Source organism: Pygocentrus nattereri, chromosome 19 (assembly GCF_015220715.1).
Source record: "Pygocentrus nattereri isolate fPygNat1 chromosome 19, fPygNat1.pri, whole genome shotgun sequence".
Taxonomy (NCBI): domain Eukaryota; kingdom Metazoa; phylum Chordata; class Actinopteri; order Characiformes; family Serrasalmidae; genus Pygocentrus; species Pygocentrus nattereri.
The window spans coordinates 5,518,655-5,534,677 of NC_051229.1; the positions used below are offsets into that span (position 1 = coordinate 5,518,655).

Here is a 16,023-nt window from a genome sequence, read left to right on the forward strand (position 1 = left end):
ATCACTGCATTCACAAGCGACTCACTAATTTGAGCTAATCAAGACAGCAAAGTTAAAAATAAGACAGCACTGAAAACAGCTGGTTAGCCCAGACCAGCTAATTAGCCTTCAAAATGTTACCAGCTTCAGGAACTTAGTAATACTGTCATCTACAGACTAGGGGTTCATTTTTTACTAGTCCACTACACATTAAAAAACAGAGGTCGACTAGTCTACCAAAAAAAGAGATTTAACAAAGAGTGTTCTGGAAAGTCTTGTAGGTTGCTGCTAGGTGCTAGCGGCAGATGCTGCATTGTGAAGTGGATTTCCACATGAGAGGAGTCTTTGTGGTGTTTCAGCTAATCTCAGCCTCAAACCCTCTACCCAGAGTACGCTATATGGCCAAAAGTAAACGGACACCTCTCTGTTGAGTTCAAGTGTTTCTTGCATAAATTCAAGCACATAGCCACGCAATCTCCATAGACAAGCACCGGCAGTAGAATGTGTCATACTGAAGAGCTCAGTGACTATAAACATGGCAGTGTTACAGGATGCCACCACCTTAGCCACAGGTCAGTAGGTGAAAGTTTTGCCCTGCTAGAGCTGCCCCAGTCAACTGTAAGAATTATTATTATTGTGAAATCACAGCGTCTAGAAGCAACAACAGCTCAGCCACAAAGCGGCAGACCACACAAACTCACAGAGTGATAATAGTCTGTGGCTGTTTTTCAGGGTTCCATATTAATGGGATGTCCCACAGGCTGACACGGGTGTGAAGGTCAATATCTACGTCATTTTTGCCATATAGTGACACAGGGGTGCCCAGTCCTGGTCCTGGAGAGTTCCCTGAAGGCCTTAATTATTTGGGTTAGGTGTGTTAGGCACCTGTGTAATAACACATACTGCATACTAAGGTGACCACAGGTATCAGAATCATCCCTCCTACACCTATCTGCGCCGTTGAGCCCTGGTTTTGATAAGTACAAAGGGAAGCAAATCACTTTGTCAAGCTAAATGCTACAACATCGCTAGTAGTATGCAAATCAAAACATTAGCAATAATTGGACTGCTTTATATCTGAGGCTGTAACATCAAATGTACTTAAGTACATCGAGTTTAAGTTTGGACTATTCTTAAAACCCAGTATGCACTAAATAAGTTTCCTTATGCTCTAGAGGGCTAGCCTCCCTGCTGTCACGCTAGCTAGCTAGCGATGTAGAAAACTGCATCTGGAGTTAAAACCAATTGTTGCCACATTCAGATTAAGTTAAGCCTGAAATTTTTAGGTAAAGAATTAACAGTAAGGAATCTAATCTTGACGGCCATGTTTATCTCGAAGCTGAGCTAGCAACCGTAAGCTTCTGGTGAGAAGCTAGCAATTAGCCTTGTTTCCATACAGAAGTGCATGGTTTCTTAAAGGCTCTGGTTCTTTGACTGGCTTTACCATTTTAATGACGCTCAAATAAATCTCAGCATCAGCACAAAATCCAGTTGTACCAATTCAGTGCCGCTGGCGTTCTTCACAGCGTATGTGGACAATGATGGCATAAAGCCATGCGTACATTGGCTTGGTGACCACAGTGCTGCTGAAGACAGATGACTATCAGAGGAGAGCTTTAGCAGTGTAGATTGCTTATTTGAGGTGGAAAACAAAGGTAGGACGAGAGGATGTACTCTTTATCTGTTACGTAATACTTAGTGGACTGCTGCCATTTGTGGTAGCAGAATTTATGCCATGGCTCCATTGAAACCAATACAACATCCAGCTTGATCCAGACACTGATTACATCTACATCATTACTAAAATCAGCCACAGTTCCTTACTACTAGCAGCCGTCCACTGTGGGTTGACTATTGGGTATATTGCAATTAACAACCATGTGTCACTGTGGAATTAGACCTCTGCATTTAACCCATCCGTGCAGTGAAACACGCACATACATGCACACTAGTGAACACACACACTAGGGCCTATCTACGGCGCCCGGGGAGCAGTTGGGGGTTAGGTGCCTTGCTCAAGGACACCTCAGTCATGGACCATCAGCCAAGGGGATCGAACCGGTGACCTTCCGGTCACAGGGCTGGTTCCCTAACCTCCAGCCCAAGACTGCCCCCTGGTGTGACTGGTATATTAGCTGACCATTAGCTGTCTGTACAAAACCCTACAGAACGGACAAAATTCAGGCTTGAAAAATGCTGCTGCTGTTTCTAGCTATGCTAAGTATTTTAGTGCATGTCTTTAGATGGCAGCATGACATACAGTGTCAGAAACCACATAATCAAGTGTATTACAGATTAATGAAGCACTGGAGGCAAGCGTGTGATGATAACTGGTGATGCTAATAACTTCCATTAGCTACATTAGCCTCACAGCTCTGGCAGAAAACTAAAGAAGCAAACTTCAAACACCAAATATGTCTCGGCTGACCTGCAGGGAGCGAACTGTGTAAATGAGATTTTTCTCTGAACTGTTTTAATGGAGAAAAGTGCACAGCTCTCTTCCTCTCTCAGAAACACATTCAGCGCAGCGCTCTCAGTCGGCTGCAATTAGGGAAGTGAGCAGTGCACTCATTCTTTATTTAATGGCCCACTGTCACTCTATCTGGGTTACTGGGCCTGCATTTTCTGGCTGACCTGCTTCGACTGATTCACAGCTGAAGCCATCCCAGCCTTACCTTAATGACTAATGCACACTTGTTTGCAGCTCAAATTATGGCAGGTGTGGAAAATATGGCTTTTAGTGGCAGCTATCTTGTCATATAAGACACTGAAATAGACAGAAGGATTTGATTTGCAATGATTTCCAGCTAAGAAAAGGTGAAGCGTGGCTAAACCTTACACAGAAATATTGTGGCTGTTTCTGCCTGAGACTTGGCTAAAACTGGAAAATCAACTCGTAGTGGATTTTCTTCATATGTACACTCAATCCTAAGAAGTTCCAGTTATGATCAGTGATAACAAAAGTAGCAAAATAATTTTATATTCATTTTTATATGAATTATTTCTGAATTGTAGCTCGTTGAAAGTGCACATTCAAAAATTTCAATACACACCATATATATATATATATATATATATATATATATATATATATATATATATATATATATATAATGTATGTAGAAGAGGAGATATTTTATTATGATTTAAATTTAATAAAAAGTTATTGTCTTGTTTGGGAAAGATGACATTTTTGACAGAAGTCAGAAGTACAGGGTCAAACCTGTCAATGCAAAATAGAAACCGAAAGTAAATCAATTTCATTATGTAACTATGCAGTTTAGTATGCAGTTAGGGTACTATGCAAATGTGAGAGACCGCCCTTCATATATTTAACTAATTAATTCAATCAATCAATTAATGAACTAGTACTGTACAATCAAAACAGCACAGCAAACCAACAGTAATAGCTCTTGATTTCAAAGCGTTAAATGACTTCATCTGTAATTACACACTAAAATAGATATGATAATAGGAAAACTCCATCTCCATGGTGACCATGTAGGCTTCTTTTACAGGGCTCACTAAACCCACAACAACAGAAAACCATTAGACCATGTCAAGGATGTTCTTATTGACTGGCCACTTTTGTAGCTCCACCTTGCTGGTGTACAGTTTTGAGACTGTAGCTCTTCATCAATGGTCAGTTTCTGACCACACGGCTGCTCTTGTTTGGATATTTTCACCGCTGTGCTGAAAACGGTCCACCGCCAAAACAGCACCTGGATAACAGCAGTCCTGTGGTCAGAAACTGACCCAGGACAAATGAGGTAGACGGGGCTGATAAACTCTGCAGCAAAAGATGGACTTAAATTGGGCCAGATAGTGGAAGCACAGAGGTAGGGGTTTCTAGTAAAGTGGACACTAAGCGTAAAGTAGTAATACACAGCTTCAGTAAGAAATGAAGTCTTTTTACCTGTTATGAATCGGCCCTCTGAACGTTGGGTCAAACTTGCGTGGTTCACCTACGAAAGAAAAATAATCAAATATATAACATACAATAGGAAACTTAAATGTCATAGCAACAGTGAGAATAGTGCAAAAGAAAGCTGTAAAAGAATGCATGTAGCTCAAGACGCAGAAGCTGGCTGACCTAATGAGCATTCACTGTAGCAGGTGTAGCCGGGGTTGTGCCTAGAGCTGCATGACGCATCATTTGTTGTGATTTTGGATTTTTGCAATATTGATATCACAGAAGACGGCAGTCTTGCAAGTTGCACCGCCAGTCAGTAGTCTGAGACGCAGCAATACGAGGAAGAAATCTTGGCCATATTTTGCTGTGATTTAACATTTGCACCTTGTATATAAACAAAAATGTTCCAAATTACAAGGTTGTTAAAGAGTTAAAAAAGCAATGTTGTTAAATTCAAGCTGATATGATCATACTGGAACATCCACACAGCAGGGCACTGCAGAATCAGATCAGATTCACAATCCAGCTTTTTTGACCAGGTATGCTACACATACAAGGAATTTGGCTTTGGTTAAAGGCGCTCACAGATCACAGTATCAGACTGACATTCACATTTAGGGAATAAGATAAAATAAATACAAAATATAACAAAATAAAAGAATATAAAACCTGCATTCCTACCTCACTCACTCAGACAGACACACACACACACACACACACACACACACACACACACACACACACACACACACACACACACAGTCATACCTGTAAACCTTACATTGTGCAATGTATGAGTCTGAAGTTAAAGTGCTGAGTGCAGCAGCAGTTAAAGGGTGTATAGTGGCAGAGAAAGAGGCCAGTGAGGTGACAGACAGACAGGTGGGGTAATATGGCAGGTGAGTAAGATGCTAGAACAAACACTGGTTTGAGCGGCAGTTCCAGAGGATGAAGTTGAGCTCAATACTATATACGAGTTTAGGTAGAAGTGCAGTTTGAAGCTAGAATTGTTTTGTGTGATATTTTAACTGTTCAAGAGAGTGATGGCTTGTGGGAAGAAGCTCCTCTGTAGCCTGGATGTCCTGATCCTCATCTGGCTGAAGTGTCTGCCTGAGGAAAGGAGGGCTGGAACAGGTGGTGTCCGGGGTGAGAGGGGTCTGTGGAGATCTTTCTTGGTTCTGGTGGCATGCAGTTCCAGCAGTGTAAGCAACTCAACCCCAGTTGTCCTCTCTGCAGACCTGATGATGCGCTGCAGTCTGTGGAGGTCATGCTTGGTAGCTGAGCTGCCCCACACTGTGATGGACGTGGTGATGATGGACTCTATGATGGCTGTGTAGAACCAAACCATCAGGTCCTGGGCCAGGTTGAACTTCCTCAGCTGACGCAGGAAGTACATCCTCTGCTGGGCTCTCTTGATGGATCTGATGTTGCTATCCCACTTCAGGTCCCTGGTGATTGTTGTACCCAGGAACTTGCAAGACACCACTGCCACCACAGTTCTGTCCAGGATGGCGAGTGCGGGCAGGGCTGGAGGGCTCTTCCTGAAGTCCACTGTTATCTCCACTGTTTTTGCTGTGTTCAGCACCAGGTTATTGTGGCTGCTCCAAAGGACCACCTGATCAACCACCCGTCTGTAAGCAGACTCATCACCATCAGTAATCCAGCCTTGAGGTAATAAATGCGTGAACTAACTTTAGTACTGCATCCTGTAGAGATAGGGAATTTCTCAATTTGGCATTATGGAGGAATGCTACTTTAATAATATGGTTATACGTGCATAAAAGGGCAGACTGGGATCAATTGTGACAAAGTTTTTACAGATGTACGTGATGCAACTGAGAAGCTATGAAGTGTTAAATTAGACAGTTTGTTTCAGTTTTCCGTTTTGTTTGTAGCAGCTTTTGGACAGCTTTTGAAGGAGAACTTAGGAGGAGTAAGAGGAAATTACTCGACATCCACTCTTCTGTGTCTTTCATGAATTCTTCAATCATATTAAGTTGATAAATATATATGAGTTTGGTCAATATATATAATTGTGTGTCATCAGTGCAGCAGTGGAAGTTGATGCTGTGTTAACTGACAATGGTACCCAGTTGTAGCATATATAATGTGAATAATAAAGGTCCTAAAACAGAGCCCCGTGGAACGCCATACTTCGCTTTTATAAGAATAGATGATTCACCGTTTACATTCACAAATTGATAGCGATTAACTTTTAGTATATTGGAAGACGTAATGCAGTTAAATATGTGGCACTATAACTGGAATACTAGTATTTAGCTGAATAGTTGTTTCATTTACAGTTGTTACCCAGCTCAAGCATGTTTATACCACTGAAATGTAACCATCAAAAGCACATTTGACTCTAGAAGCTTGTAGTCTGAACCTGCATAGTGATTACGTGCTGAAGTACAGAAGGTGTCATTTGGACTCTTTTACGACCCAGCTGTCACACACACCATCACGGTCCAGGTACCTCCACACTCACAGGGCACGCTCTAATGAGGAGAAGCTGCTCCATCTGTTTCAGACTAATAATATCCTCAATATGTTTTCTCCCTCTTCTTCTTATGCGAAGACTACAGCTGGGAAAAAGACAAACAAATCACGCCAAAATGCTTTGCTGCTTCAAAAAGCAGCTCCTCATTAATAATTCCATGTCATTTCTGAGACACAAACAGCCCCGCTGGTAGCGAATAGCTTTCGGCCTGCTTAGCTATCGCCAGAGCCTCCAACGACAATGTGATGAACGAGCGACGAATGAGCACTTTGTGGTTCTGCAAGCGCAATTAAACAGAGCTAAAGTTGCTAATGTTGCCTTTCATCTTCATTTGCCTTCATCTGCTAATTCATAAAATTGAAGGCTGCTATTTGTATACCATCCCCCGATCTCCAAAAATCAGTAAACAGCCTCATGAAAAATAACAGGCCTCTTAAATGTGCTTTTCTTGCCTTCAGACTATGTGTTTACTATGTGTAATATGTTGAATTCCTTGTAATAATTATCTTCAAGCACCCTATCCCACATTCTCAGCCCTAACTCAGTTTAAAGTGCCAGTATCTTATATTCACTGGAATAACTTGCCTAAAGCGGCAATATCCTACATTCACTGGCCTAACTCAGTTAAAGTGCCAATATCCTATATTCACTAGAATAACTCACTTAAACACCAATTTCCCACATTTACTGGCCTAACTCGCCTAAGGCGACAATATCCTACATTCACTGGCCTAACTCACCTAAAGCGGCAATATCCTACATTCACCAGGCCTAACTCACCTAAAGCGGCAATATCCTACATTCACTGGCCTAACTCACCTAAAGCGGCAATATACTACATTCACCGGCCTAACTCACTTAAAGCTGCAATATCCTACATTCACTGGCCTAACTCACTTAAAGCTGCAATATCCTACATTCACCGGCCTAACTCACTTAAAGCTGCAATATCCTACATTCACCAGGCCTAACTCACTTAAAGCTGCAATATCCTACATTCACTGGCCTAACTCACTTAAAGCTGCAATATCCTACATTCACTGGCCTAACTCACTTAAAGCGGCAATATCCTACATTCACTGGCCTAACTCACTTAAAGCGGCAATATCCTACATTCACCGGCCTAACTCACTTAAAGCAGCAATATCCTACATTCACCAGGCCTAACTCACTTAAAGCAGCAATATCCTACATTCACTGGCCTAACTCACTTAAAGCAGCAATATCCTACATTCACCAGGCCTAACTCACTTAAAGCAGCAATATCCTACATTCACTGGCCTAACTCTCTTAAAGCAGCAATATCCTACATTCACTGGCCTAACTCACTTAAAGCAGCAATATCCTACATTCACCAGGCCTAACTCACTTAAAGCAGCAATATCCTACATTCACTGGCCTAACTCACTTAAAGCAGCAATATCCTACATTCACTGGCCTAACTCACTTAAAGCAGCAATATCCTACATTCACTGGCCTAACTCACTTAAAGCGGCAATATCCTACATTCACTGGCCTAACTCACTTAAAGCAGCAATATCCTACATTCACTGGCCTAACTCACTTAAAGCAGCAATATCCTACATTCACTGGCCTAACTCACTTAAAGCAGCAATATCCTACATTCACTGGCCTAACTCACTTAAAGCAGCAATATCCTACATTCACCAGGCCTAACTCACTTAAAGCAGCAATATCCTACATTCACTGGCCTAACTCACTTAAAGCGGCAATATCCTACATTCACTGGCCTAACTCACTTAAAGCAGCAATATCCTACATTCACTGGCCTAACTCACTTAAAGCAGCAATATCCTACATTCACTGGCCTAACTCACTTAAAGCAGCAATATCCTACATTCACTGGCCTAACTCACTTAAAGCAGCAATATCCTACATTCACTGGCCTAACTCACTTAAAGCGGCAATATCCTACATTCACTGGCCTAACTCACTTAAAGCGGCAATATCCTACATTCACTGGCCTAACTCACTTAAAGCAGCAATATCCTACATTCACTGGCCTAACTCACTTAAAGCAGCAATATCCTACATTCACTGGCCTAACTCACTTAAAGCAGCAATATCCTACATTCACTGGCCTAACTCACTTAAAGCAGCAATATCCTACATTCACTGGCCTAACTCACTTAAAGCGGCAATATCCTACATTCACCAGGCCTAACTCACTTTAAAGCAGCAATATCCTACATTCACTGGCCTAACTCACTTAAAGCAGCAATATACTACATTCACTGGCCTAACTCTCTTAAAGAGGCAATGTACTACATTCACTGGCCTAACTCTCTTAAAGAAGCAATGTACTACATTCACTGGCCTAACTCACTTAAAGCTGCAATATCCTACATTTACTGGCCTAACTCACTTAAAGCTGCAATATCCTACATTTACTGGCCTAACTCACTTAAAGCTGCAATATCCTACATTTACTGGCCTAACTCTCTTAAAGCAGCAATATCCTATATCCACAGGCTTAATTCACTTAAAAGGGCCATATCCCAAATGTTTTAACATGACCATTTCGAACCTCTTCAATCTTTCCAAGCCTTAAATTTAATGAACAGGTGCTGTTCTTGGGAGGAAAAAACATCATTGTCACCCAGTGAGAGCAACAGTGGCTGCATGTTCCAACCACTCTAATCTAAGCCTAATGTATCATATATATCATATATACAGTCAATGGTTCAACTTCTCCATGACTGTATCACTACATTGCATTATGATTTATCCATATGTCTTCCATAAGCACTGTCCAGTGCAGTCTACTTAAGGAGTCCTTAAGTCATTCATTAATGGTCACAGGACGCTGCCCACAACTTGTTGGCTGGATGTTTTTGGGTGGTGGACTATTTGCAGTCCAGCAGTAACACTGGTTTTTAAAAACTCCAGCAGCACTGCTGTGTCTAATCTACTCATACTAGCACAACACACACTAACACACCACCACCACCACGTCAGTCACTGCAATGCTGAGAATGACCCATTACCGAAATAGTACCTGCTCTCTGGGGCTCCTGTGGGGGGTCATGACCACTGAAGAACAGGGTAACAGAGTATCAGAGAAACAGATGGACTACAGTCTGTAACTGTAGAACTACAGAGTGCAGCTATACAGTAAGTGGAGCTGATAAAATGGACAATGAGTGAAGAAGGTGGTAAGAGTTCCTTAAGAGCATGTTTCAGAAATCATTTTTTGACACTTGCTTTTAAAAACATTCTTATGAATCCAGCAGCCAAACAGCACAGGCTGTAGCCTTAAGCTAGTAGCAATGACCACGCATGGAAGACGAAGAAGTACAAAGCAGAAAACGTGAAGAAGACAGGATTCTGTAAGGTCGCGGTTTTGCTTATTTATTCCGTCTTTATTCCCTGCTGTTCCACCTGCCTGCCTGCCTGCCAGCGGGAGATCTCCAAACTCTTATAAGCCTGTATGGGACTGTATGTTCAGAGTGTTTTCCTTGAACGCTGGCGTTTCTGACTTGGAGCATGACTGAGCATGGAGATGAAGGTGAATAGTTCAGCGCTGCATACGGCAAACTGATATAATGTTCATTACTATATATGCTTCTGTATGAATGTAACTAATATGTTTCACATGTTTCATAATAAACTATCAGTTATCTTCACTATTACTATTATACTTTTCAGATATGCCTGCATAACACTGAGTTACACAATGAATTATATTACATTGTGTATCAACAGGATCAAGTCTGCGTACTTCATAGTTGTCTAGAAGTCGCACATGAAAAGGACTGCTGTTCTTTGGGCATGCAATGATAACTCTTCATCAAACTGAAATGACCAATATCTCATTCTTTACTTATAAACACAAAAGCATGGTTTGAAAGTTTCCACACAATTTCTCAAGTTGTTTCAATCAGCTATGAATTAGGCCCAATTCACACATGCTGTGTAGTGTGAGCGATGTGGAGAGTCATGCTTTTCATTTCGGCCCCCGTGTTAACTGGTCAGCGCTTTCACACAGACGCTGCGCTGAAGCGGCATAGAATTTAGAGAATAGACCAGGCGCCTATTTTTTCCATGCACCACACTCATGCACCACACTCGTCACACAGCAAAATCAGTGAAAATTCAGCCGAAAACTGTGTACGAACTTAAAACGCTGTCTCGTTTTTTATTTAATTCACAATGAAATACTACTTAACTAGTTAACAGATTTCCGGCTGGCCTACCAGGCTTGAAACTTTTGCCTAATCAGAAGTCAGAATGCTGCGAATGGACAAACAAATATACTGTGCACTGTTATAAATGATATTTTTGGTGAGCAGAGTGACTGATGTGACAATTTATCTGTCTGGAAACAGGAATGTCTGTCTAACTTTCCCGCTGCTCCGCTCAGCAGCACAAACGCTGTATGTATTAAAGGATAGCGTGTTCGAGGTGTAACGCTCGCGCTGTTGCATCGCTCACGCCATGGAGAAGCAGTATATGCGAATAAGGCCTAGAAATAGTTAACCTCTTTCTGCAGACCCCCTAGTGGCCATTCTGCCAGTGGATCATTAATCGACTGATATATGTTTAATCATTATAATCAAATAAGATGTATTTGTCCCTGTAACACTGTTATCACATTAACTACTTAGACTGTTGTCTCTCTGTGTGAAATGTGAATCTGCATTGAGCTGCTAGAGAGCAGTGAGGAGTGAAAGGAGGGGTGCACAAGGGGGCTACACAAAGCAGGCCATGCTAAGATAAAATGAATACCTGCAGCTTTCTTCATGTAAAACAATCCTGTATAACTGATACAATAAACAGCATTTAAACACAATAAAATGCCCAATTTCAAAGAACGTTGGGATGCTGTGCAGAATTTCGATAAAAATATGATGCAATGAATTTGTTGCCAACAACGTTGGGACGGGGGCCTGTTTACCACTGTGTTTCATCTTTTAACACACTCTGTAAGTGTTTGGGAACTGAGGAGACCCGCCAGAGTGCCTTTGTTATCACTGCGACACTAGGCACAGTGCCTTGTCTGGGCTCGTGAGTTTGCAATACGTGGAATGGACCAATAAGTCACAGTACCAATTGTTTCGGGCTGATGGCAGGGCTTGTGTGTGGTGCAGACCCCATGATGCCATGGATCCCTATTGTCAACAAGGCAGTATGCAGGCTGGTGGTGGTTCCATAATGACGTGGGGTGTATTCTCATGACATAGATTGGGTCCCATGGTCCGGCTAAACACGTCATTGACCGGTGACCACTACATTTCACTGCTTGGTGACCATGGATTTCTTGTACCCTCACAATGATGGGATATTCCAGCAGGATACTGCACTATGCCATTGGGCCCAAGTTCTCCACAATTGGTTCGAGGAGCATTCAGGAGAGTTCTGACGAATGGTATGGCCTGCACATTCGGCCAACGTGAGCCCAATCGAGCGTTTATGGGATGTGGTTCAGAGGGCCATTCGCACCCAAGATCCTGCACTTATAACAATACCAAGGAGCTGTGGGTGGCTATCCAGACAGAATAGCTCAATCTCTTCAGACATCTTCCATCCACTTGAGAAATCGATGCCACGTCGAGTTGGTGCACTTAGCTGGGCTAGAGGGGGTCCTACACAATACCTGTCCCGTGACTTTTGGCATGCCAGTGTATTCTCCATCAGCAATATTAAAGAAAATGAAGCGGCTTAGAAAATGGATGGATGGATGGATGGAAAGCATAGCTGAACTGAAGGAGCTCCAAAACAGATGGAAATAGCATTTTATGGCTCCTGTGAAAAGGGGTTCATATACAATTGCAACATGCTTTGATTATTGCAAGCCAATTGGTCAATCAGTCTCATTCTCGCTGCGAGTATTTTGCATAATATTGACAATAAATATCTCAAAAATAAGTAAAGCAAGCATTCTTCTTCTTTAAATTAAACTCAAGGAAGGAATGACTGTGAAAAAGGAATCAGGCTTAATGGCAACAATCAGCACAATAAGAGCCTTGCAATAGTTCACATACACTCAGAGCCCCAGAATGATTACTGTGTCCTCCTCCACTGGAAATACCAGCAGTGCGTTTGCAGTGAAAAAACACACATTTGCAGAAGAGCAGTGAGTGAATGAGTCCGTTGGTGTCAGTAAATCAATGGCAATGGTTGTGGCTCAGTTAGCAGAATGATTGAGCACTCCATCACCTTCACACAAAAGAGCCTTTTTCACCATCGTGCGCCACCCTCAATGCTCGGTGCTCGGAAGGAGTCGAAAGAAGAGCCCAGAAAAATCAACTGTGGGGAAAAACTGGTCTGCCGAGCGTAGATTTGAAAAGAAAATGGTAAAGCAAGGTGCAGCTCAAATTATTCACTGTTACACGCTACTGCATACTATCATACACTTATTAAAAGCTTAACAGTAGTGGAACAGTAAATATGGCAAGATAGTAGATCAGCACACATTTCATCAGAGCTGTGAGGAAACCTCCAAAATGGTAGCTTAACGGTATAAGAAAAAAAATGTTTAATGTATCTTTATAGACTTTATTCCGAGTCATTTTAGTATCATGATATTTTTTTGTGGATGGTTCCAACTCCAACCTAAGTGGGATGAGTGTGGTCAGTACTTTGAGATCGTTAAACACCTGCACAGATCACAAAAAGACCGATTTAGACCCGTTATTGCACAAATTGCATTGTAACAATGAATTATTTGCACCAGTTTATTTTTTTTCTCCTGTTTTTTCCTATAGTTTCTATTTGTAAATGTTGAATAACATAATTGTAGCCTTTTGTAAATATAAGCAACAATTAGGGTTAAAATGATTAATGCGTTTCTACAGTGAATTTTTAGGAGGTTGTTAGTTTGATACCCGGTGATGCCACAGCCATCCGTTTCTGGGAGCCCAAGAGAGTGTAATGGGTCTCACTCCTTCTGGGTGAGTCGGATTGTCCTTCCTCTCCCTCCACTCAGCATGATGCCAGCCATTATGGGCAACTGTTAGGTGATATAACAGAATTATTAGAAGTTAAAAATGTATATATTGTCACGGTGGGCCCAAAGACCCCACCTTTCCAGGCCATATCAAGCCAACCTAGGAGTTGTCCAAGGTACTGAAGAACCAGGGAAAGTACTTTTTAAAAACTCCAGCAGCACTACAGTGTCTGATCCACTCAGACCCTCACAACACACACTAACACACCACCACGTCAGTGTTGCTGCAGCCCTGAGAATGATCCTCCACATAAGTAGTACCTACTCTGTGAGGGTCCATGGGGGTCCTGACCACTGAAGAACAGGGTAACAAAGTATCAGAGAAACAGATGGACTACAGTCTGTAACTGTAGAACTACAAAGTGCAGCTATACAGTAAGTGGAGCTGATAAGATGGACAATGAGCGCAGAAACAAGTAGGTGGTCATACTTTTAGGCCTGATCAGTGTATAGATAGATAGATAGATAGATAGATAGATAGATAGATAGATAGATAGATAGACACACACAGTAATGTGATATTTAACATGACCTAATGATACAAAGCCAAAGGAAGGACTTTATTCTGAATCTTAATCTACCATCTAGCTCAGCTCTCAGGCTCTGCTGAATGACGGCGCTGCTTGGAAACCAAACACGCCTTTGTAGCTCCCCAAGTAATTAGAATTAGAAAAGCCAATTGGACCATTAGAGATGTGGTTTATGATTTAGCTCCTCTCTGGCACGTCTCTCAATTATTATAAAGATTTAGACCTCACAGTGTTTCAATGCACCCATCATTTGAATACACTTAGCATTAGTTTTCAGATGACTGAGGTCTGGGAAACAAGGCCCAATATTAACCCAACCAAAAAATACTGAAATGGAAAACATTTTTGGTGAGGGCTGAATTATAAGAAGAAGGAAAATTAAACTTCTTGAAAGCACCTCTCACAAGGTGTTCTTCTGTCTTATTGGGTGGCATTTGGTAAGTTAAATGAACAAACTTTACTAGACAAACGCTAGTCTACGTGCCAGGTACCCGCACATTGTGTTGTTACTTTCTGGAAGTGTGGTGCCTGTCGCTTAATGCTGATGTAAACATCGTGTGATGATGTTTCCATCCGGGTTATTTGGGGAAATTACAGAGAAACTTTATCCAGTATGAATCAGCCAGTCCAATCTCACACAGATTACATTACCAGACCACCTCTCGTAAAACTAATCCAGCTCCAATAGGGCTTACGACAAAGATAAAGAGACACTTCTCAATGATGAGCTGAAGTGATACAAACAAAGATGATTCTGAGCTTAATAATCGTCTGTAAAGCAATAATGGAATTTGTTTTGCCTGGCATTTATGCAATTATTGTTGGGCCAATTATTTTTCTCTGTGGTATATATAACATATATGGAGCCATATGAGCTCTCTCATTGGTTAGGACTTCAGGAGCTAAAGAGAAGGCCTCACACTTTAAATGGTGTATCTAGAACCTCCAGAAGGCCTAGAGTGACATTTTATCTGACAAAATTGATCCCAACGTTTGGAAATCAAAATGTGATTTGTTGATTCCACTGTCAGTTCCTAATTACGTTGATAGTTAATCTGACACATCAGGCCTTCGGTTCAGCTCCTGAAGCACCAACCAATGGGAGAGCTCATTTGGCTGAATCCACCTACATACCACAGAGAAAAAAAATCCTGATTGGACGATTTTCTGATTGGCTGAGTTTCCAACCAAAATAAACAGTGAAATAACGACTATTACTACAATACTTGTAGTACAGTTTAAACACTAAGAAATGAAATTATACCATATTTAGTATAGTGTAGTTACTACACTAATTATACTAAACACTAAACAAAATATTACTTACTAAAAATGTAAATACTAAAAAAAAATGTACAAAAAAAATCACAGACTGTCATGATTGGCCCCTCCCAGTCCTGTCCCTGTGTTCATGTTTTGTTTTAGCCCATGTGCATTTGTTTTGGTTCAGCCCCCTCGTTTCATGACTCCGCCCCTGAGTGTCTCCACCTGTTTTCCACCTGTCCCTCGTTTTCCCGGTGTATTTAAGCCCTGTGTTTGCCCACAATAAAAGTCGCTTATCTCCGAATATGTGCCTGCCTTCTCGCTCCTCGTTACACAGACATATTTTCAGTTCCCAGAAATCAATAGGCATTGAAAGCTCTTAGGGTTTCTCACTGGTGTACAATGATCTCTTTAATCACTCCTCTTCTTCTTAAAAAATAAAAGCATTGCTATGATTTCTATGCATTTCTGCCCACCTTGACTGTGTATAAATAGGCCAGGTGAATAGATTCATTTCTTATTTATACATAAATTGTGAAATCCATATGCTTATTTTAATGTTTTCTTTTCCTGGCCCAGCATGGGTTGAGGAAAATAGATTTTCAACCCTATTCCCAGCTGAACTCATATCTCTCTGAGCTTTGCCGGGGAAAATTCTTCTGCTCTAGAAAGTCAGATGAATTTCTTTAGTGTGATATACAACCCAGACTTTGAGAGCTGTGCTGGTTTCTCTTTCTTCATGCAATGTTCATATCATCATCATCATCATCATAAAACCTAATTTCTCCAAAATGGGACCTTTCAGTAGAAGGAAAAATGCTCTTAACTGTGAACACACATTGAAGGAACCATATTTTTTCCAAGCCAT

General features: G+C 41.5%; 1 protein-coding gene across 3 annotated transcripts in view; it reads right to left on the reverse strand.

The window, feature by feature from the left end:
- Nucleotides 1-16,023, reverse strand: part of slc44a5a (solute carrier family 44 member 5a) — a 167,682-nt gene that overhangs the window by 73,434 nt on the left and 78,225 nt on the right. For all 3 annotated transcript variants that reach the window (XM_017712250.2, XM_037531081.1, XM_017712249.2), the window contains exon 2: nucleotides 3,896-3,944. In XM_017712250.2, the coding sequence (XP_017567739.1) occupies nucleotides 3,896-3,944 (49 nt within the window). The remainder of the gene's footprint in view (nucleotides 1-3,895; nucleotides 3,945-16,023) is intronic.